Here is a 23,724-nt window from a genome sequence, read left to right as displayed (position 1 = left end):
TCAAAGTGTGCAAAATATTTTATTCCTTTTGTAAAACATACACTAACATTTTGTTTAATAGATTGGATTTTTTTGCTCACCCTGGAATTTACAAGTTAAATCAGAGGTTTGACTTTCTGAACTTCATAATTTAACATCACAAGAAGGTTCTTCTTTAAATGAACAAGTTAAGTCAAATTTCAATTGCTAAAATGAAGCAACATTTTGTTAATGAGAAAGTTGGCAGTAGCTAAAAGTTACGAGATACACGATGGCCCAACCTGAACACTGGTCACCCGCTTCTCCCTCTCACCAAGACAACAGGGTCTTGACAATATCCATTATCCTCACAAGGAATGAGCGTCTCGCCTACTGTGCTGTTGTAGTCACACAGACTGACCTCTTTTGAAAGGAGCTGTACAATTTTCAGCTGGATTACAGCAAGGACTCTTCCTCTCTGTAGGAACGAGAAGCAGATTTTAAATTCTGCAAATATGGGAATTCCAACTGTGCCACTTTGTGAACATGGAAACAAACAATTTCTAACTTTCTGGGGATTTGTCTAGTCTTTCATCTCATACATTTGGTCAGGAACGTGTTGCAGCCAAAGAAAGCATGTTGAGGAATATGCCTTCACAAGGCGCCGGAGTCAGTGTCCTTCACTCCTGTACTTTTTCTAAAGCTTCCAGTCTGTGTAGAAGTGCATTGCCAAATGCTTCACGATACGCGGGACTAACTGAGTCCAGGAGAGAGTAAATTGTCTCATGGTATTGCATCGACAGTGATTCATCCACCTCGTCAAAGCCATGAGCCACCACCTGCAAGAGTAACAATAGGTCAGTACCAAGATTGTCTACAAAACAAATCTATCCCTCATTTGCCCAGTGCTGGATGATCCAATAGTAAATTCAAAAAGTCCCTCCACAGAATAAACGAGTCTCCAACCGACCAACACACCTCCCAGAATCAAACACGCTGAAAACCCAACACACCTCCGAGAATAAAACACTCCCCGAACCCAACAAGCTAGCACAGTGGTTAGCACTGTTACTTCACAGCTCCAGGGCCCCAGGTTCGATTTCCGGCTTGGGTCACAGTCTGGATGGAGCTGCACGTTCTCCCCGTGTCTGCGTGGGTTTCCTCCGGGTGCTCCGGTTTCCTCCCACAAGTCCTGAAAGATGTGCTGTTAAGTGAATTGGACATTATGAATTCTCCCTCCGTGTACCTGAACAGGCGCCGGAATGTGGCGCCGAGGGAATTTTCACAGTAACTTCAGTGTAATGTAAGCCGACTTGTGACAATAAAGATTATTATTAGACATCACACCTCCCAGAATAAAACACTCCCCCTTTCTTTTTTTATAAGTTTAGAACACCCAATTATTTTTTTCCAATTAAGGGGTAGTTTAGCGTGGCCAATCCACCTCCCCTGCACATCTTTGGGTTATGGTTGTGAAACCCAGGCACACACCAGGAGAATGTGCAAACACCACACGGACAGTGACCCAGGGCCGGGATCGAACCTGGGCACTCTGCGCCGTAAGCAACAGTGCTAACCACTGTGCCACCATCCCGCCCAAAAAAACACTCTCCCAACCCAACACCATACCTCCCAGAATAAAACACTCATTTTACACAACTTAGGTCCCAAAATAACCCAACACACCTCCCAGAATAAAACACTCCCCTAACCCAACACACCTCCCAGGATAAAACATTCCCCTAACCCAACACACCTCCCAGAATAAAACATTTCCCATACCCAACACACCTCCCAGAATAAAACACTCCCCTAACCCAACACACCTCCCAGGATAAAACATTCCCCTAACCCAACACACCTCCATAATAAAACATTCCCCTAACCCAACACACCTCCCAGAATAAAACATTCCCCTAACCCAACACACCTCCCAGAATAAAACATTCCCCTAACCCAACACACCTCCCAGAATAAAACATTCCCCTAACCCAACACACCTCCATAATAAAACATTCCCCTAACCCAACACACCTCCCAGAATAAAACATTCCCCTAACCCAACACACCTCCCAGAATAAAACATTCCCCTAACCCAACACACCTCCATAATAAAACATTCCCCTAACCCAACACACCTCCCAGAATAAAACATTCCCCTAACCCAACACACCTCCCAGAATAAAACATTCCCCTAACCCAACACCACACCTCCCAGAATAAAACATTCCCCTAACCCAACACACCTCCCAGAATAAAACATTCCCCTAACCCAACACACCTCCCAGAATAAAACATTCCCCTAACCCAACACACCTCCATAATAAAACATTCCCCTAACCCAACACACCTCCATAATAAAACATTCCCCTAACCCAACACACCTCCCAGAATAAAACATTCCCCTAACCCAACACACCTCCCAGAATAAAACATTCCCCTAACCCAACACACCTCCATAATAAAACATTCCCCTAACCCAACACACCTCCATAATAAAACATTCCCCTAACCCAACACACCTCCCAGAATAAAACATTCCCCTAACCCAACACACCTCCATAATAAAACATTCCCCTAACCCAACACACCTCCCAGAATAAAACATTCCCCTAACCCAACACACCTCCCAGAATAAAACACTCCCCAGGGAGGCCCCAGCTGGGCGTTGTTCAGTGCTGGTCCACACAAACACGGAGGGGGGTGTCGTCTGGGCCTTCGGAGGCCGCTGGGTGGTCAGGGAGAGTGCAGGGTGGGCCCCTGGCCCTCTCCTGGAAAGCTGGCACCTTGGCACTGCCACCCTGGCACTGCCAAGGTGGCCAGATGGCACTACAAAGCCAATAGCAGCACTGCCAGGGTAGTAGTCCCAGGTGCCACTGATAAGGGTCACGGCCTGAGGGGGGGGGGGGGGGCGGGACGGACATGCCCATGAAAGGAGGGTTGATATGAAGGGTGGGTATGGACAGGCCTCTCGAAATTTGTGAAGTGTGAAGGTTGGGGTCCTCGAGGGGGGCGGGGGCAAAAGGGGGCGTGGGAAAGCCAGAAAAGGGGGGTCCTCAGCGCCCCATAGCGGGGAGTCATCACTTGGGGATGATGTGTGTGTGTGTGTGGGGGGTGACATTGCCCATGGGTGGGGGATATGGGGACCCACAAGCTCACTTAGAGATCGGGGCACCCATTCAAAATGGCAGCCTGATCTCTGCGGAGCCGGTGTGGTCAGCGAGTTCCGCTCTCCAGGGTTGAAAATAATTCTAAGTGTGGGCTAGACCGGGGAGAAACTCCCAGCCAGTGACTGTGGTTAGATAGCGTTGGGGTCTCGCTGACAGAGCCAGGGAGAAACTCCCAGCCAAACAGTTGAGGATAAGGGGAAATTGAGGTGAGGAGAAATCTTTTCACCCAGAGAGTGGTGAATCTGTGGAATTCACTCCCACAGAAAGTAGTTGAGGCCAAAACATTGTGTAATTTCCAGATGGAATCAGATACAGCTCTTGGAGCTAAAGAGATCAAGGATATGGGGGAAGGCGGGATCAGGGTATTGAACTCGATGATCAGCCATGATCATAATGAATTGCGGAACAGGCTCGAAGGGCCAAATGGCCTCCTCCTGCTTCTATTTTCTATGTAAACGCCCCCCCCCCACGAATGACACTAAGAAACTTTTTTGTTAGATCGCACCCTTAATCTCCCAGACGGAGAATCCTGCCCAGGATTTACACTATCAAAAACACATCATGATCTTGAACATCTGGAATTAAATCCTTCCCTTAACCTCTGGCTTTGTTTACAAGACATCACTGTAATAAAATTAAAGAGATTAACACAGACAGAGAGGAAGTTCCGAGTGGTCTGGCTGGCTTAAAGGTGGACAAATCTCCAGGGCCAGATGAAATGTACCCCAGGCTGCTGAGTGAGGCAAGGGAGGAAATAGCAGGGGTGCTGGCAATAATTTTCAATTCCTCTCTGGCCACAGGAGAGGAATCAGAGGACTGGAGGATAGCCAATATGGTGCCTTTATTCAAGAAGAGAGGAAGGGATAAACCAGGAATCTACAGGCCAGTCAGTCTGACCTCAATGCTGGGGAAACTATTGGAAGCAATTCCGAGAGACAGAATTAATCTGCATTTGGAGAGGCAGGGATTAATCAAGAAGAGTCAGCATGGATTTGTTAAGGGGAGGTCATGTCTGACCAACTTCATAGATTTTTCAAAGAGATGACAAGAATAATATATCGATAGCAAGGAGCGATATAGGATCAGAAGGCATAGAATCTCTGTGGGTAGAGTTGAGGAATCACAACGGTAAAAAGACCCTGATGGGAGTTATGTACAGGCCCTCTAGCAATAGTCAGGATGTGGGGCAGAAAATAAATCAGGAGATAGAAAAGGCACGAAAAAAGGCAATATCACAATAATCATGGGCGACTTCAATATGCAGGTGGACTGGGAAAATCAGGTTGGTAGTGGATCCCAAGAAAAGGAATTTGTGGAATGTCTAAGAGATGTTTTTTGGGAGCAGCTTGTGGTATAGCCCACTAGGGAACAGGCAATTCTGGATTTGGTGAGGTGTAATGAGGCAGACTTGATTAGGGAACTTAAGGTGAAGGAACCCTTAGGGAGCAGTGACCACAATATGATAGAATTTACCCTACAGTTTGAGAGGGAGAAGCTGGAGTCAGATTTAACAGTATTACAATTAAATAAGGGTAACTACAAAGACATAAGGGAGGAGCTGGTCAGAGTTGATTGGAAAGTTTAAGAAGGGAGGGAGACAGAAGACGGGAAACTATAGGCTGGTTAGCAGGGAAGACAGTAGAACAGCAATAGCACGAGTTTTTGGGGGTTATTCAGGAGTGTCATGTGAGAGTGACTTTAAGAACTGGATGTTTAAGCAATGTACCTTTTAGAAAACAGTGATGTCATAGAGTGGGTGGAGCTCAGCTCAGTTCAACCATTTTGCAGGGTTTTAGTTTCAGTTTAAAAGTGCCTGGCTGTTTTGCTGGAGCTGAAGTCAACCAAGCTAATATATCTCTGCCATTCTACAGAAAATATATATGTCCTTTAACCTGATGTGATACTGTTTAAAGGTGCTAAGTCTCTTGGAAGTTTGAAGGAACATTTTAAGAAGTTATTTACTGTCGCAATATTTTCTGAGTTATCTTTGAAGGGGTGTTAAGAGATCCAATGTTTATTTAAGATGTTAAGTTGAGTTCATGGAATAAACAGTGTTTTGTGTTTAAAAACCCACGTGTCTATAATTGTAATATCACACCTAGGGAAAAAGCCGTGTGCTAGGAAAAGCAACAAATACATTAAAGGGAGAGGTTGGTTGAACTCCATGATACATTTTGGGGTTCTGAAAACACCTCGCCCATAACAGGAGGCACAGCAGAAATTAATTTTAAGGAGGAGGAAACATGTTAAGGGCAGGACAAGGCATCCATGGTTGATGAAGGAAGTCAAGGACAGCATAAAAGCAAAAGAAAAAGCATACAAAGTGGCGAGGATTAGTGGGAAGCCAGAGGATTGGGAATCATTTAAAAGCGAGAAGAGGGCAACTAAAAAAGCAATAAGAGAGAAGATGAAATATGAGTGCAAGTCAGCTAGTAATATAAAAGAAGATAGGAAGAGTTTCTTTCAACATATAGAAGGTAATAGAGAGGCAAAAATAGACTTTGGACCACTGGAAAATGTAGCTGGAGAAGTAATAATAGGAAACAAAGAAATGGCAGATGAACTGAATAGTTACTTTGCATCAGTCTTCACGATGGAAGACACCAGTGGGATGCCAGAGCTCCAGGAGAACCAGGGGGCAGAGATGAGCGCAGTGACCATCACTAAGGAGAAGGTTCTGGAGAAACTGAAAGGTCTAAAGGTGGATAAGTCACCTGGACCGGATGGAATACAGCCCAGGGTCCTAAAGGAGATAGCTGAGGAGATTGTGGAAGCATTGGTGGTGATCTTTCATGAATCACTGGAAGCAGGAAGGGCTTTGTCAACGGGAGGTCATGTGTGACAAATCTGTTATCGAGTTCTTTGAGGAAGTAACAAGGAAGTTAGACAAAGGAGAACCAGGGAACGTGATTTATTTAGATTTCCAGAAATCCTTTGACAAGGTGCTGCATAGGAGACTGTTAAATAAGTTAATAGCCCAAGGTGTTAAGGGTAACATCCTGGCATGGATAGAGGATTGGCTGACTGGCAGAGAGTGGGGATAAAGGGGTCTTTTTCAGGATGGCAGCCGGTGACTAGTCGTGTGCCTCAGGGGTCTGTGCTGGGACCATAACTTTTCACAATATGCATTAATGATCGGGAAGAAGGAACTGAAAGCATGGTTGCTAAGTTTGCAGATGATACAAAGATCTGTCGAGGGCTGCAGAAGGATTTGGACAAGCTAGGAGAGTGGGCAAAGTGGCAAATGAAATACAACGTGAAAAAGTGTGAGATTTTGCACTTTGGAAGGAGGGATTTAGGCATAGACTATTTTCTAAATGGGAAAATGTTTCGGAAATCCGAAGCACAAAGGGACTTGGGAGTCCTTGTTCACGATTCTCTTAAGGATAACGTGCAGGTTCAGTCAGCAGTTAAGAAGGCAAATGAAATGTCAGCATTCACGTCAAGAGGGCTAGAATACAGGACCAGGGATGTACTTCTGAGGCTGTATAAGGCTCTGGTCAGACCCAATTTGGAGTAATGTGAGCAGTTTTGGGTGCCGTGCTGTGCTGGCCTTGGAAAGGGTCTAGAGGAGGTTCACAAGAATGATCCCTGGAATGAAGAACTTGTCGTATGAGGAACGGTTGAGGACTCTGTAACTGTACTCGGAGTTTAGAAGGATGAGGGGGGGGATCTTATTGAAACTTACAGGATACTATGAGGCCTGGCTAGAGTGGACGAGGATGTTTCCATTTGTAGGGAAAACCTGAACCAGAGGACACCATCTCAGGCTAAAGGGTCGATCATTTAAAACAGAGATGAGGAGGATTTTTTTCAGCCAGAGGGTGGTGAATCTGTGGAATTCTTTGCCACAGAAGGATCTAGAAGCCAAATCCCTGAGTGCCTTTAAGACAGAGATAGATAGGTTCTTGATTAATATGGGGATCAGGGGTTGTCATAGAATTTACAATGCAGAAGGAGGCCATTCGGCCTATCGAGCCGGCTCTTGGAAAAAGCACTCCACCCAAGCCCACACTCCCACCCCATCCCCATAACCCAGTAACCCCACCCAACACTAAGGGCAATTTTGGACACTTAAGGGCAATTTTAGCATGGCCAAGCCACCTAACCTGCACGTCTTTGGACTGTGGGAGGAAACCAGGGCACCCGGAGGAAATCCACGCAGGCACGGGGGGAACGTGCAGACTCCGCACAGACAGTGACCCAAGCCGGGAATCGAACCTGGGACCCTGGAGCTGTGAGGCAGCAGTGCTAACCACTGTGCTACCGTGCTGCACAAAAACCCTTGGGGTTCTGGGGAGAAGGCAGGAGAATGGGGATGAGAAAATATTAGCCACGATTGAATGGCGGAGCAGACTCGATGGCTCCTATGTCTTATGGTCTAATGGTGACCAGGTGTGTAGGTGAGGGAAATGCATTTGACATAATTTACTTGGACTTCAGCAAGGCTTTTGATAAGGTTCCATATGGGAGACTGATAGCGAAGGTAAGAGCCCATGGGATCCAAGGAAATTTGGAAAATTGTCTGAGTGGCAGGAAGCAGAGGGTGATGGCCGAGGGATGTTTTTCTAACTGGAAGCCTGTGTCCAGTGGGGTCCTGCGGGGATCAGTGTTGGGCCCTTGCTGTTTGTAGTTTGTATAAATGATTTAGATATGAATGCAGGAGGGTTGATCAGTAAGTTTGCGGATGATACGAAAATTGGTGGGGTGGTAAATAGTGAGGAGGATAGCCTTTGATTACAGGAGGATATAGACGGGCTGGTCTTGTGGGCTGATCAGTGACAAATGGAATTAAATCTGGATAAGTGTGAGGTGATGCACTTGGGCAGGACAAACAAGGCAACGGAATACAGGATAAACGACAGGACCCTGGGAAGCCCCGAGGATCAGAGGGACCGTGGTGTGCATGTACACCCGTCCCTTAAGGTAGCAGAGCAGGTGGACACAGTGGTTAAGAAGGCATATGGTACACTTGCCTTTATTAGCTGAGGCATAGAGTTTAAGAGCAGGGAGGTTATGCAGAGGAGATTTACCAGGATGTTGCCTGGGCTGGAGACTTTTAGTTATGAAGAGAGATTGGATAGGCTTTGATTGTTTTCCTTGGAGCAGAGGAGACTGAGGGGGGACATGATTGAGATGTATAAAATTATGAGGGGCACAGACAGAGTAGACAGGAAGAAACCTTTCCCCTTGGTGGAGGGGTCAATGACCAGGGGGCAGAGATTTAAGGTGAGGGGTAGGAAGCTTAGAGGGGATGTGAGAAAAAATGTTTTCACCCAGAGGGTGGTGGGAGTCTGGAACTCGCTGCCTGAAAGGGTGGTGGAGGCAGAGACCCTCATAACATTTAAGAAGTATTTAAATGTGCGCTTGCGATCCCAGGGCAGACAAGGCTATGGGCCAAGTGCTGGGAAATGGGATTAAAATAGTTAAGTGATTGTTTTTGACCGACGCAGACTCGATGGGCTGAAGGGCCTTTTCTGTGCTATATGACTCGATGACACTGGCACCTTCCAACAAGTCAAGAGTAAGAGCTATCATTCAGAGGGGATAAAAGAGTAAAAATGAAAAAGACATCTTTAACCAGACCGGTCATTTTTTGTGAGTTGGTATCAGTTAGTGCTGCTCTCACCCGCAGTCCTGCTTCAGTAAGCTCGAGACAGTATTTGTTTCCTTCCTTTGTTTCTACATTAATATAGGCAACATCTTCTCCAACTGGGAGGCTTTTTGAGACAGCCATGTGACGAACAGCAAAGTTGACGTCATTCACCACTGCCTCTGCCTCCACTCTCATATCCTTCACGTCTGCCCCCTCAAAGTCTCTCTCTTCCCAATCTGCAACCTCACAGAAATTATTCACCATTGATTGCTTCAGATCTTGGGGCTCACAGTCCATTGTCTGGATATGATATTGGTCCTTTTGAAGAGACTGGAAATTAAAAAGCGAAACATAATTATTTCAAAAAGACATTGAGCAATTAATATCTCCAGGACACAGCACCAATAATTTTGTTTTTAAATTTAGAGTACCCAATTATTTTTTTTCCAATTAAGGGGCAATTTAGCATGGCCAATCCACCCAACCTGCACATATTTGGGTTGTGGGGGGTGAAACCCACGCAGATACAGGGAGAATGTGCAAAGTCCACACGGCCAGTGACCCAGGGCCATGATTCAAACCCAGGTCCTCAGCGCCGCCGTCCCAGTGCTAACCACTGGGCCACTGTACTGCCCCACAGAAGCAATAATTAACTCAAGTTAATTTTTGATAAACCTGCAGTGCCATTAATCCTCTCCTGCTGGTCTATCAATTGTCACAATGATGTGTTGTGTGCAATGTAGAGTATTAATCATTAATTTCACCAGCTGGTGTAATGTAACGCTTTGGGCTGTTTTTTTTTTTTAAAAAGGAGAGACAGCTAGAACTGCAAATACACTAGGTGTTGCTGCCGGGAAGGATTCGTGGATTTCCACGACAGCAAAACTGGTACCGCACCTCGACTGATTCAGTGACTGTTAAGGGGCTAGCCCCAGCGCCACGTGGAACATGATCAATTCCAGTGCGAAACGGTGCCAGATTCGATGGATTTGCGATTGACACTCAGGAGGCTGACAAGCTGCAGCCGCAAATATACACTTCACTCCCCACACACACCATCCCAACCAACAAGATGGCAGTAAGACGTGCGGTGCCAAGGTACACCGAAGTCAAGCTTGAGACCCTCCCGGACCCTCCCTATACCCTGGCCCGGGGGTGCACAGCAAAATGGCTGCTTTGCAGATCGGGGCAATGGCGGTCCGTGCCTAAGCACCGCCCCAGTCCTGTGGGGGGTGGCACATCGGCCCCACAACCCTTTCCCCCGTCATCCCACACCCCAGCCAGTGTCAGGACCAGCAGCCCATGGTCGCGCCTCTGTGTCCTCTCTCTCTCTCTCTCCCTCATTAGCCACAACGGCAGTTTCCCGATTTTAATGAACCTCACCCCAGTGGATGCGGAGAGTCACGGAGGCCCCGGGGAATACCGGATCAGGCCTGCTAATTATATGCCAAGGGTGTTTACTGTACGTGCGTTCTGCAACACATTGATGCCGCTGTCGAGGCACCAGCGATTTGCAATTTGGCATGAAACTGGCACCCGCCACAAGGTCGGCATGAGAACCGATCCTCCGCCCAATCGCATTTCCTTATTCTGCCGGCAGCCGACGGGGAATCCCGCCCACTAGGTTTTAAAATGACTGCATAAGTCACCTGACCTGCAAGTTAGCCAATTTTCTTGCAGCCTCTGAAAGCAAATTACCAGGGGACAGATCTAAGCGGTTCTCTGAGGAACTTCACATTTGCCATTGTCTGAACTTTCTGCAAAACATAAGGGAAATATATCATCAGACTTCATAACTGCAGAGAAAAATGAGGACAAACGAAACGCATCATTCAAGGAGAGTGATGGCCCCCCCCTTATCAGTTTCAACTGCATCTTAATAGGATCATAGAATTTACAGTGCAGAAGGAGGCCATTCGGCCCATCGAGTCTGCACCGACCCCTGTAAAGAGCATCCCATTTAAGCCCACACCTCCGCCCTATCCCTGTAACCCAATAACCCCACTTACCCTTTTTGGACAGTAGGGGGCAATTTACCCTGGCCAATCCACCCAATCTGCACATCTTTGGACTGTGGGAGGAAACCGGAGCATCCGGAGGAAACCCACGCAGACACGGGGAGAACGTGCAGACTCCTCACAGACAGTCATCCAAGCGGGGATTGAACCTGGGATCCTGGAGCTGTGAGGCAGCAGTGCTAACCACTGTGCCACCGTGCCGACCCCTCAGAGCACTGGCAAGGATCATACAGGAGCTGGAGGGGCGGGGCAAAGCCAAAATTCTGAGATCAGGGAGCCATTTTTAGAGTTAATTTCATTGCCTCCACCCCATGGAGATCGGGAGCCCCCCAAGCATCCGGGCACCTCCCCACAATAACAAAATAAGGAAACCAACACCACTCCCCTCGTAGGCATCGGTGCCCTCCCATCCACCGCACATAAAGAGAACCCCTCCCACAATGGAGGGGGAAACTCCCTGCAAGAGTCCCCTTGGGACTGCACCTGCCAGGGGCCAATGCCCAGCCTTGTACCTCAACCCCTGGGGTCTACAGGCACCTCTGCACCCCAGGCATGGTCATCACGACTGCTTTTCGCTTTTGAAAACTAGTAGTGATTCGCTCCAGCGTCATGTCACGCTGCTGGGGGAGGGACGCTGCGTCATTGCCGGATGCTACGGCGTCAATTCCTTTAATAATATATAAAATTATGTTAATGTATTGAAATCAGGTCATGCCCTTTCAAACTGAGATCTTGCCAGCGCAAACCCTGTTTTTGGCCACCCGTGCGATTTAGCAGTCATTATGGGATTTGCACCCACGGGGCTAATGGGCCGCTAGATACGGCCAAGGTGTAAATTTAATTGAGTTTAATTTAGTATTTTTGTGTAAGAAAGGGTAAAACTCTAGTTAGTTTCCCAGTAAACAAAGGTGTTTGCATGTATAGGGGTTTTAGTTTCAGTTCAAACTACAATTTTTGTCATTTTGTGGGCGGCATGGTAGCAGAATGGTTAGCACTGTTGCTTCACAGCACCAGTGTCCCAGGTTCGATTCCCGGCTTGAGTCACTGTCTGTGCGGAGTCTTCATGTTCTCCCCGTGTCTGCGTGGGTTTCCTCTGGGTGCTCTGCTTTCCTTCCACAAATCCCGAAAGACATGTTGTTTGGTGAATTGGATATTCTGAATTCTCCCTGTGTACCCAAACAGGTGCCGGAATGTGGCGACTAGGGGATTTTCACAGTAACTTCATTGCAGTGTTAATGTGAGCCTACTTGTGACACTATTAACGATTATTATTATTATTGTTGTTTTTGCACCGTGCTGAGTTTACAAGAGCACTGGAGAACGAATGAGTTGTTGCTTAGCGACCAGATGCACCTTTCGGAGAGGAAGGCATTTTGAGTTAGTTTTAGCTGGATTCATGGCAATAGAGCTTGGAAGCTGAGCAGCTCTCTCAGAAGCGGGATAAGGGAGCTGTAAAAAGCAGACTTCCAAGAAAAATCACCAGACGCTAAAGAACAGTGAGTTATGGAAACTAGAGAATGAAAAGATAAGTTTCCAGGAAGATTGAAATAAAAAGGCAAACAGGTGCTGCAATGTTCACTGAAGCTTTTTTTCTTTTTTTAATGAATTTAGAATACCCAATTAATTTTTTCCGATTAAGGGGCAATTTAGTGTGGCCAATCCACCTACCCTGCACATCTTTGGGTTGTGGGGGTGCGGCCCACGCAGAGACGGGGAGAATATGCAAACTCCACACGGACAGTGACCTGGGGCCGGGATCGAACCCGGGTCCTCAGCGCCGTGAGGCAGCAGTGTTAGCCACTGTGCTATCCCTATGTTCTTTGAAGTTATAGACAGAGCTGAAAAGTGAAGCAATTGGTGAAGCTGGCTAGCGAAAAGCCAGAGATAGCTGAAGAAATTCTACCGTTGGTAATATTTACTACAGCCTGTGAAACGATAGATGAAGCAATTCTGCAGCCATTGGTGGCTGGAATAGTTGTGTGAATGGTTGAGATTGCGTGGCTGTTCAAGACAAAGGGAGCGCAGGAAAACCTGGAGCGGAGGGGCTGGATGGGTGACCTTATGGAATTGTTATATCTGGAAAAGGTCAAGTACACCGTTAGGGGAATGGTGGAGGGGTTTTACCTCAGATGGCAGCTATTCATTTCCTACTTTCAAGAGTTAGTCACCATCAGGTGTTAATAGGGGGGGGGAACTATTATTGGGTTGGGTTATTTTAGTCTCTCGTTGGGTGGGATTTGGATGATCGGTTGTGTTTTTTTTATGATATTGTACTATGTAATATTCGCATCCTGAGCTGTTTGATGTTGTGTTTGTTATGCATGAAAATTTTCAATATATATATTTTTTTAAACAGCTGAGGGAAAACACAGAGTGGAGTTTGGAAACATTTGTGTGACAATCATCTGGGGGGAATTTGGATGAGAAATCCACAGAAGATCGGTTGGGCGGCGTTTCAGAGTGGGTGTTGTCTGACCACAGTTACCGTGATGGATTATAGGGACTGCTTTTACTGAAACCTTAAAGCATAAATACAGTTTGTAACCGGTGTTATCCTTAAGGTCTGTGTGCATTTGTGGCGGCACGGTAGCACAGTGGTTATCATTGTTGTTTCACAGTGCCAAGGACCCCGGTTCGATTCCCCGCTGGGTCACTGTCTGTGCGGAGTCTGCACGTTCTCCCCGTGTCTGCGTGGGTTTCCTCTGGGTGCTCCGGTTTCCTCCCACAAGTCCCGAAAGACGTGCTGTAGGCGAATCGGACATTCTGAATTCTCCCTCAGTGTACCTGAACAGCCGACTAGGGGCTTTAACAGTAACTTCATTGCAGTGTTAATGTAAGCCTACCTGTGACAATAATAAAGATTATTATTAAGATAAGTGGGAGTGAAGGATTATTATATTGCGTCAAACATTGTGTGTTTAATAAATGTTTTTCTTGATAAAATCTACTCGGCAGTCCAGTGACTCTGTTCATCCACGTTATCTAAACAGAAGTAAAAGTTACATCCTGTGAGCCAGGTTCCATTCTGGGAACTTCCCGTCCAGTAGTAACACCAACTGGGATTGTTATAGCTCCTTTGTTAATATGGATTGCCCTCCATTATAGTCCAAGAGCCAGATGTTACCTGATTGGAACCCCACTTGCAAAAAGCTATGGTTAAAAGTGTGTCTGATTGTTAAAACAGGAGTGTCCAAAGGCTCCAGTAACATCCAGCAGTCTGCAGAATGTAAAATCATCTCTTTCCCTGCCATTCTCAACTTCCGATGCAATCTCCATTACATTTTGGAATACATCAGAGACAGTCTGCGGAATTCTCCGCCGGCGGGATCTACCGGTCGGCCGGCAGCACCCCCACCCCCACCCCCGTAGCTTTCCCGACGGCATGGGGTGGCTCCAATGGGAAACCCCGTTGGCCGGCTGCAGGGAGAATCCCGATACCGGCTGGGGGAGTGCGCAGGAAAACGTGGCTGGCAGACTGGAGAAACCCGCCCAGAGAATTTTAATTGAAAGGAACTTGAAGTGCCATAACATCCACTTTGAAAAAAGACCAATTAGCTTAAAAACCAGCTCACATCGGCCGCAACATTTCTGGAATTTCAAGACAACCCAAAGTACATTAGAACATACTTGGGATGTATTTTTACCGCTTTAATCAAGAGATATTTTTTAATCAATAAAATTAACTCAACTGCTAACATGAGGGAGGGGATTGGGCGGAGGAGAGGTTGGAGGAAGCAAATCGGGTTCAGGAGAAAGAGAATCAGGTGGAGGAGACAATGGGGGGGGGGGGGGGGGGAGAGGATCCGGGGGGGGGGGGGGGGGGAGAGGATCCGGGGGGGGGGGGGGGGGGAGAGGATCCGGGGGGGGGGGGGGGGGGGAGAGGATCCGGGGGGGGGGGGGGGGGGAGAGGATCCGGGGGGGGGGGGGGGGAGAGGATCCGGGGGGGGGGGGGGGGGGGGAGAGGATCCGGGGGGGGGGGGGGGGAGAGGATCCGGGGGGGGGGGGGGGGAGAGGATCCGGGGGGGGGGGGGGGGGGGAGAGGATCCGGGGGGGGGGGGGGGGGGGAGAGGATCCGGGGGGGGGGGGGGGAGAGGATCCGGGGGGGGGGGGGGGGGGAGAGGATCCGGGGGGGGGGGGGGGGGGAGAGGATCCGGGGGGGGGGGGGGGGGGGAGAGGATCCGGGGGGGGGGGGGGAGAGGATCCGGGGGGGGGGGGGGGGGAGAGGATCCGGGGGGGGGGGGGGGGAGAGGATCGGGGGGGGGGGGGAGAGGATCGGGGGGGGGGGGGAGATGATCGGGGGGGGGGGGAGAGGATCGGGGGGGGGGGGAGAGGATCGGGGGGGGGGGGGAGAGGATCGGAGGGGGGGAGAGGATGGGGGGGGAAAGAGAGGATGGGGGGGGGAAAGAGAGGATGGGGGGGGGAAAGAGAGGATGGGGGGGGGAAAGAGAGGATGGGGGGGGGAAAGAGAGGATGGGGGGGGGAAAGAGAGGATGGGGGGGGGAAAGAGAGGATGGGGGGGGAAAGAGAGGATGGGGGGGGGAAAGAGAGGATGGGGGGGGGAAAGAGAGGATGGGGGGGAAAGAGAGGATGGGGGGGGAAAGAGAGAATGGGGGGGGAAAGAGAGGATGGGGGGGGGAAAGAGAGGATGGGGGGGGAAAGAGAGGATGGGGGGGGGAAAGAGAGGATGGGGGGGGGGAAAGAGAGGATGGGGGGGGGGAAAGAGAGGATGGGGGGGGAAAGAGAGGATGGGGGGGGGGAAAGAGAGGATGGGGGGGGGGAAAGAGAGGATGGGGGGGAAAGAGAGGATGGGGGGGGAAAGAGAGGATGGGGGGGGAAAGAGAGGATGGGGGGGGAAAGAGAGGATGGGGGGGGAAAGAGAGGATGGGGGGGGAAAGAGAGGATGGGGGGGAAAGAGAGGATGGGGGGGGAAAGAGAGGATGGGGGGGGGAAAGAGAGGATGGGGGGGGGGAAAGAGAGGATGGGGGGGGGGAAAGAGAGGATGGGGGGGGAAAGAGAGGATGGGGGGGGAAAGAGAGGATGGGGGGGGAAAGAGAGGATGGGGGGGGAAAGAGAGGATGGGGGGGGAAAGAGAGGATGGGGGGGGAAGAGAGGATGGGGGGGGAAGAGAGGATGGGGGGGGGAAGAGAGGATGGGGGGGGAAAGAGAGGATGGGGGGGGAAAGAGAGGATGGGGGGGGAAGAGAGGATGGGGGGGAAAGAGAGGATGGGGGGGAAAGAGAGGATGGGGGGGAAAGAGAGGATGGGGGGGAAAGAGAGGATGGGGGGGAAAGAGAGGATGGGGGGGAAAGAGAGGATGGGGGGGAAAGAGAGGATGGGGGGGAAAGAGAGGATGGGGGGGAAAGAGAGGATGGGGGGAAAGAGAGGATGGGGGGGAAAGAGAGGATGGGGGGGAAAGAGAGGATGGGGGGGGGGTTAGACCGGGACCCGGGGGGGGGGGGGGGGGGTTGGACCGGGACGGGGGGGGGGGGGGGGGGGTTGGACCGGGACGGGGGGGGGGGGGGGGGGTTGGACCGGGACGGGGGGGGGGGGGGGGGGGTTGGACCGGGACGGGGGGGGTTGGACCGGGACGGGGGGGGGGGGGGGGGTTGGACCGGGACGGGGGGGGGGGGGTTGGACCGGGACGGGGGGGGGGGGGGGGGTTGGACCGGGACGGGGGGGGGGGGGGTTGGACCGGGACCGGGGGGGGGGGGGGTTGGACCGGGACCGGGGGGGGGGGGGTTGGACCGGGACCGGGGGGGGGGGGGTTGGACCGGGACCGGGGGGGGGGGGTTGGACCGGGACCGGGGGGGGGGGGTTGGACCGGGACCGGGGGGGGGGGGGGGGGGTTGGACCGGGACGGGGGGGGGGGGGGGGGGTTGGACCGGGACGGGGGGGGGGGGGGGGGGTTGGACCGGGACGGGGGGGGGGGGGGGGGTTGGACCGGGACGGGGGGGGGGGGGGGGGGTTGGACCGGGACGGGGGGGGGGGGGGGGGGGTTGGACCGGGACGGGGGGGGGGGGGGGGGGGTTGGACCGGGACGGGGGGGGGGGGGGGGGTTGGACCGGGACGGGGGGGGGGGGGGGGGGTTGGACCGGGACGGGGGGGGGGGGGGGGGGGGGTTGGACCGGGACGGGGGGGGGGGGGGGGGTTGGACCGGGACGGGGGGGGGGGGGGGGGGGGGGGTTGGACCGGGACGGGGGGGGGGGGGGGGTTGGACCGGGACGGGGGGGGGGGGGGGGGTTGGACCGGGACGGGGGGGGGGGGGGGGGGGGTTGGACCGGGACGGGGGGGGTTGGACCGGGACGGGGGGGGGGGGGGGTTGGACCGGGACGGGGGGGGGGGGGTTGGACCGGGACGGGGGGGGGGGGGGGGTTGGACCGGGACGGGGGGGGGGGGGTTGGACCGGGACCGGGGGGGGGGGGGTTGGACCGGGACCGGGGGGGGGGGGGGGTTGGACCGGGACCGGGGGGGGGGGGTTGGACCGGGACCGGGGGGGGGGGGTTGGACCGGGACCGGGGGGGGGGGGGGGTTGGACCGGGACCGGGGGGGGGGGGGGTTGGACCGGGACCGGGGGGGGGGGGGGGGTTGGACCGGGACCGGGGGGGGGGGGTTGGACCGGGACCGGGGGGGGGGGGGTTGGACCGGGACCGGGGGGGGGGGGGTTGGACCGGGACCGGGGGGGGGGGGGGGGGGGGTTGGACCGGGACCGGGGGGGGGGGGGGGGGGGTTGGACCGGGACCGGGGGGGGGGGGGGGGGTTGGACCGGGACCGGGGGGGGGGGGGGGGTTGGACCGGGACCGGGGGGGGGGGGGGGGGTTGGACCGGGACCGGGGGGGGGGGGGGGTTGGACCGGGACCGGGGGGGGGGGGGGTTGGACCGGGACCGGGGGGGGGGGGGTTGGACCGGGACCGGGGGGGGGTTGGACCGGGACGGGGGGGGGGGGGGTTGGACCGGGACCGGGGGGGGGGGGTTGGACCGGGACCGGGGGGGGGGGGGGGGTTGGACCGGGACCGGGGGGGGGGTTGGACCGGGACGGGGGGGGGGGGGGTTGGACCGGGACCGGGCGGTCCGCGGGGAGAGGCGGCGGTCCGGGTTTCAACGGCCTTTAGCTGCCGTTAACCGGGACCAGAAAGAATCTATATTCCGGCAGCACCGCCTCATGGAGATTACCTCAGAAACCGCGGGCGACCATCAACAAAACATCTTCCTGAGGGAAAGGCGGCGATCGGCGCACCCAGAATTTAAATTAACGATCGTTTCGAAGCGGCTGCGCGCGAGCTCCCCACGGGCGGACGTCACGGCATCTGCGGCCGCGCTCGGCTGCGCCATCATTGTGACGGGCAGACAGACCCGCGCCACGCTCAAAGATGGCGGCGCCGCTCGGCGGGCGCCATGTTTAGGACGGGCAGACAGCCCCGTGACACGCTCAAAGATGGCGGCGCCTCTTGGCGAGCGCCATGTTTGTGACGGGCGGACAGCCCCGCGCCACGCTCAAAGATGGCGACGGTTGGTCGGAGGGAGGGTGTGCGGAGCTACGTCAGCCGCTGAGCGCGGCCTACCTGTCAGTGAGGCCTGAGAGACCGGACTGTGGGTGCCTGCTGCCTGACGGAGGGGGCTTCTCTGCCCGGTCGACATCGATAGCTGAGACTGGGAACCCTGAGCGGGAATGCTGATGGAGAGGAGTAACTGTTGAGGGGAGGGTGTGAAAGTTGTGGGGGTGGTCAGTCGGCAGAAGGGTGAAGATTGAGGGGACGGGGTAGGAATTGAGGGAGAGGGGCCAATATTGAGGGGCCGGGTGTGAATATTGGGGAGGGGGACGTGGATTAGTATCGGGGAGGGTTCAGTATTAAGGGGGAGGGATAAGATTTGAGAGGAGAGAGCAAGTCTTGAAGAGAAAACATAGGGGGTGAATTCAAGGGAAAGTCCTCTGGAAAGGGTATAGCGCAGGTAGCAAGTATAATGAGATACGAGATTGAGGTGAAGGGACGATGACTTGGGTGGTGAGGATAAATACTGAGGGAGAAGGGTACAGCTTAGAAAGAGGGGGTAAATACTTGAGAATCTCTAGAAACAGGGTCAATGCAAGGTAAACAACTAGGGCGAGAGGGAAAAGCATAAGCCACTGGGGATGGGAATGTAACTATTGAGGGTAAAGCAGGCAAAGCGTGAAAGCAAAGATTTGGGGTGCTGGGTGAAGGCAGTGTAAGTATTGTAAAATAAAGGAACATATTAATCCATCAGATAAGCTAAAAGTCAAGATAGAGCGGTGGAGGAGGTGAGGGCTAAAGGTGGGCAGAAAGTATTATTTACTGGGACCAGAATAATTCTGCCATTGTTGTGGATGGGTTGAAGCCGAGATGCCTTGGCCCTTCCCTGAGTCGATTAAGAAGCGGGCATGCAGGTACCTGCTGCACCGCTACTTGGACCACTTTCTGGAGGAGAAGTTGAGTCTGGAGCAGCTAAGTGTGGATCTCTACCAGGGAACAGGCTCCCTCTCACTGGTTCCACTGGACAAATCGGTAAGGGCTCGGTCACCCAACGTAGAGACAGAAATAAAAGGGAGAGTGGCAGCAAAGCTTGCTTTATGAGTTAACCAGATGGAGGTCTGGAGCAAGCCACAGAATATTGGCATGGTTCCCTTGCATGGATGAGTAAGCATGTTACAGGAAAGTGGTGCAAATATTAAGACGGTGTAGTAATGATTGGTGTTAGAAAGCACTTGCATTTATATAGCTGTTTATCATGATCTCAGAATGTTCTGAAGTGCTTTACAGCTGATGGCCTGCCTTTGAAGTGTAATCACTGTGGTAAAGTAGAAACCACAGCAGCTGATTAACGCAAAACAAGCTGCCACAAACAACAGTTAAATAATTCACTGAGTAATTTGTTTGCTGATGTTGATTGATAAACATTTGCCAGGACACTCGTGACTGTGGGATCTTTTATGCCCAATGTGAGGGACAGATGAGGTTTTGGATTAACATCGCATCAGAAAGACAGCAACCGGATCTTATACTCAAGTTTCTGGGGAGGTACTTGAACTCAACATGAGGGGAGAGAGCTCCCACTGAGCCCTGGCTTGATTAGAATAGCAGAAACTATGGTAATACCAGTTTACAGGTGAACAATCTGTTGAAAGGGGGCAATCACAGTAATACAGGGTAGGGTATCTAGTTGCAAATGGAATCGCACACCATATTCTGAACAGATCGGAGGCATAATCAGTTCTTTTCTCATTCACATTTGCCATCAACACATTTGTGCTTATCCACAACCCAGTGGTCCAGTCCTGCACACACTTCTGTCCCTCCACTCCTCTACTTCACTGTCACCCAGAACATTGGTTTCTATCTTCTTGCACCACCCTACCCCAGCTAATCTGAGAATCCTTCATCAGTCAAACAGACCAGCCTACCTGCCGTCCTCTGTTCACTGTTTTGCATCTCATCTGAGTCTGACGTATCAATCAATTTCCTCCTGCCTCTTCCAAGAATACTTTTGATTTTCTACATTTTCCCCCTTGTTCCGTCAGGCTCCCCCCAAAAAAACCCTTGACCATGTTGGATTTTCCTCCTGTGCCACCTTTACTCCGTTCCTGGCTGTACCCTTTCTACAAGAGCATTATACAAATGGCACAGAGTGCCATTCTGCACGTGAACCCAAAATGTGAGTTTTACTCAGTTTCCCAAGAGGAGGTGAATCAGAGCAAAAACCGAACCTCTTCCCTGTGTCAGATCTGACTCCAGATTCACTGGAACAGGCTGATTTTCCTCTCTGTGTTCCTCCTCGTCCTCGCCACCCCTTCCAACTAGGGCCAGAAATATAATTCAGGGGCAGCACGGTGCTGCAGTGGTTAGCATTGCTGCCTCACAGCGCCATGGTCCCAGGTTCGATCCCGGCTCTGGGTCAGTGTGTGGAGTTTGCACAATCTCCCCGTGTTTGCGTGGGCTTAACACCCACAACCCAAAGATGTGCAGGGTAGGTGGATTGGTCACGCTAAATTGCCCCTTAATTGGAAAAAATGAATTGGGTACTCTTAAATTTATTTTAAAAAAAAAAGAAATATAATTCAGGAGAAACCTTTCTACCAGAGAGTGGTTGGAGTAGGGAACTTGCTATAGGGAGTAGTTGAGGCATGTACTATAGTGCATTTAAGGAGAAGTACGATGAGTGCTATGAGAGAGAAAGGAATAAAAGGATACACTGAAATTCAGATCAAAAGGGTGAGAGGAAGCTTGTGCTAAACACTGTGCCACCGTGCCACACTCCCCCCACAGGTTTATTTTTGATAATCTCTTGTCTCTGATGTGATTTGACTGCGTTGCATTCACCTACTAAGCTCATTGTCACAGTTCATCCATTGAGGAACTTAGATTCACAGCAGCGTGTGGCTTGTTATTCCAGAAGATCATATTTTGCCCCCCCCCTCCCTTTATTTTAAACCGGGAATTGTCCATTTCAATGATCTCACCATTGACATTTTTCTCATTGAACAGAATCACTGATACAGGTAGAGAATCCTTTATCCGCAAGTCTGAAAACTCAACCCAACCGAAAACACACTTTCTTTTCCAGCTCATTGACTTATAACGCAGGAAGTCTGTGACCCAGAATCACAGAAATATTACGGTGGTGAAAGGGGCCATTCAGCCTTTACAGGTGCGGACGGAGCAACCAGGTCACTCTAGACCAACGCTCTAGGCAAATTCAACAGGACGTCTGGCATCTTTGAGACATGCTGGGGGATTCTCCATCAGCACGATCCTCTGCGTCGCCGGACGTGCACCCAGGTCTGCGGGTTTCCAACAGGGGTGGCCACAATGGGAAACCCCAATGGCTGCCTTCAAGAACAGAGAATCCTGCTGCCGGCGGGGGCGTGCGTGCTGGAAAACGGGGCTGGCAGGTCCCCCGGCATGTCTCGAAGATGCCAGACGTCCTGTTGAATTTGCCTAGAGTGTTGATCTGGAGTGACCTGGTTGCTCTGTCTGGACCTGTAAAGACTAAATTACCTGCAAAGACTTCAAAGTATCGTCTTGCATATTTGACTTTGTCTATAATAATGTTTCTGGAACCCACCTCTTCATTCACCCCAGGAAGGAGCTGTGCTACGAAAGCTAGTGATTTGAAACAAACCTGTTGGACTTTAATCTGGTGTTGTAAGATGTCTTACTGTGCTCACCCCAGTCCAACGCCGGCATTTCCATATCATCTTCATTATTTTCAACATCTCTATTCAATCTCCTCTTAGCCCCTTCTCTCCAAGGAGAACAGTCCCAACTTCTCCAATATATCCTCATGGCTGAAGTTTCTCATCCCTGGGCCATTCTTGTAAACCTCTTTTACAATCTCTCCAAGGCGTTCACATCCTTCCTATAGCGTAGCACCCAGAGCTGCGCACATTATTCCAGCTAAGGTCGACTTGTGTCTTGTATAAGTTCAGCATAACCTCCTTGCTCTTGTGCTCTATACCCTTATTAATAAATCAAGATTACTCTATACTTTATTAACTGCTCTCTCCACCTGTCCTGCCACCTTCAATGATTTGTGCACATAAACTGCTCCTGCACACCTTTTCGAATTCTGTACCTGATTTTATATTGTCTCCATGTTCTCCCTGCCAAAATGAAACCTCACACTTCTCAGCATTGAACTTCATGTGGCACGTATCAGAAACGTAATTGGCCCCAAAGGCTTCGGATAAAGGACATTTGACCTGTAATGTTATGTATATCTCCAATGTTGTTAATGTACCCTGAAACGTTGGGTACCCTGTAATTGCCACCTATAGTCCCAATATCTTCCGAGTTCAGAGATCACACTGTTGTAATATAGATCTAATGCAGGAAGTTTACAGTTTTATACAAGAGGAATCTTGGAAGTAATGGTTTATGATGTAGAGGTTTTTATTTAAGTGAATATAAAATATTCAAAGCATTTCAGGATGATGTTAGAACTGATATCTTCATTGTGTTTCCAGTCCCTGAATGAAATCCTGGATTCACTTGATGCACCCTTGGAAATAATTGAGGGGTTTATCCAAAATATATCTGTTTCAATCCCCTGGGCATCACTCCTGCAGGAAAACTGTGCAGTGGAGTTACAGGGACTGGAGATGATTTTTCGACCCAGGCCTCGGATAGGTGAGTTCTTGTCCTTTTGCAACAGAGAGATATTATCATAGAAACCCCTCAAACCCTGTTACAGCATTCATTTTAATCATGGCTGGGCTATATCTGAACTCCATCTACCTGTTTTGCTTCTGTAATCCGTAATATCCCTACTTAACAAAAATCTACCAAACTCCGTGTTTAAATTTTCAATTGCCGGATAGCAACAATTTGCATTTATTCAGCACCCATAACATTGTAAAATTCTCAAAGTGTGTCATTGGAGGATAATCAAACAGAATTTGTCATCGAGCCACATAAGGAATTATAAAGATAGGTGACCAGATGCCGGTGAGATTTACGTTTTGGGCACCATTTTAAAGGAGGAGAGAGAGAGGCAATTCCAGCGCTTTGGGATTGAGGCAGCTGAAGGACCTAACTTCAGCAGCCTTCATTAAATTCTGCTTTGAACTAGAAATAGTTTTGTTGTGTAGCTCATGATTTAATACTTGGTGCTCCTCTTGACATAGTGTGAAGATTCCCTGAAGCTAATAAGATTTAATTTTGTACATGGATATACACTTCAAGTGCTACCAACAGGACTACAGTCGAAGAGCTGGAATGTGAACTGTTCCTGCAATGTGCTATGGAACTGTTTGTCCTGTGTTTAAAAGTGCAATTGTAACTGTTAGAGAATTAATAATGGAAAAGCTGGTGAAGTTTGGAGTCCAGATTTGATTGTATCTATCTGAACATTGAGAGAGCTGTCTGATTTAGTGCTGCCGTCATCTGCTGTCTCTCGATTTGAGGATGACATCTACTCCATAGTAGACTTCATCTCAAACCCAATAACCCACCATCACGTGGGAAGTAAAT

The 23,724-nt window shown here is 51.0% G+C and overlaps 2 protein-coding genes across 6 annotated transcripts in view; one reads left to right on the top strand and one right to left on the bottom strand.

Moving 5' to 3' along the window:
• Positions 1-18,086, bottom strand: gskip (gsk3b interacting protein). 4 transcript variants are annotated; one of them, XM_072494378.1, is made up of 4 exons: positions 17,912-18,086; positions 10,379-10,481; positions 8,758-9,054; positions 1-797 (listed from the first exon to the last, which is right to left on the bottom strand). In XM_072494378.1, exons 3-4 carry the CDS (start codon positions 9,019-9,021, stop codon positions 639-641), a joined length of 423 nt encoding a protein of 140 aa, XP_072350479.1. In that variant the 5' UTR covers positions 9,022-9,054; positions 10,379-10,481; positions 17,912-18,086; the 3' UTR covers positions 1-638. The 4 variants fall into 4 exon arrangements, with proteins under 4 accessions (XP_072350479.1, XP_072350486.1, XP_072350490.1 ...); XM_072494385.1 differs by lacking the exon at positions 10,379-10,481; XM_072494389.1 differs by lacking the exons at positions 10,379-10,481; positions 17,912-18,086 and adding an exon at positions 13,527-13,585.
• A 501-nt stretch (positions 18,087-18,587) lies between these two features.
• LOC140406316 (autophagy-related protein 2 homolog B-like) overlaps positions 18,588-23,724 on the top strand; it is a 226,651-nt gene continuing 221,514 nt past the window's right edge. For both annotated transcript variants that reach the window (XM_072494440.1, XM_072494434.1), the window contains exons 1-2: positions 18,588-19,260; positions 22,719-22,881. In XM_072494440.1, coding sequence (XP_072350541.1) covers positions 19,099-19,260; positions 22,719-22,881 — 325 coding nt within the window. In that variant the 5' untranslated portion in view covers positions 18,588-19,098. The remainder of the gene's footprint in view (positions 19,261-22,718; positions 22,882-23,724) is intronic.

This window comes from Scyliorhinus torazame, chromosome 2 (assembly GCF_047496885.1).
Source record: "Scyliorhinus torazame isolate Kashiwa2021f chromosome 2, sScyTor2.1, whole genome shotgun sequence".
NCBI lineage: Eukaryota > Metazoa > Chordata > Chondrichthyes > Carcharhiniformes > Scyliorhinidae > Scyliorhinus > Scyliorhinus torazame.
This window is presented reverse-complemented; position numbering and strand designations above follow the sequence as displayed.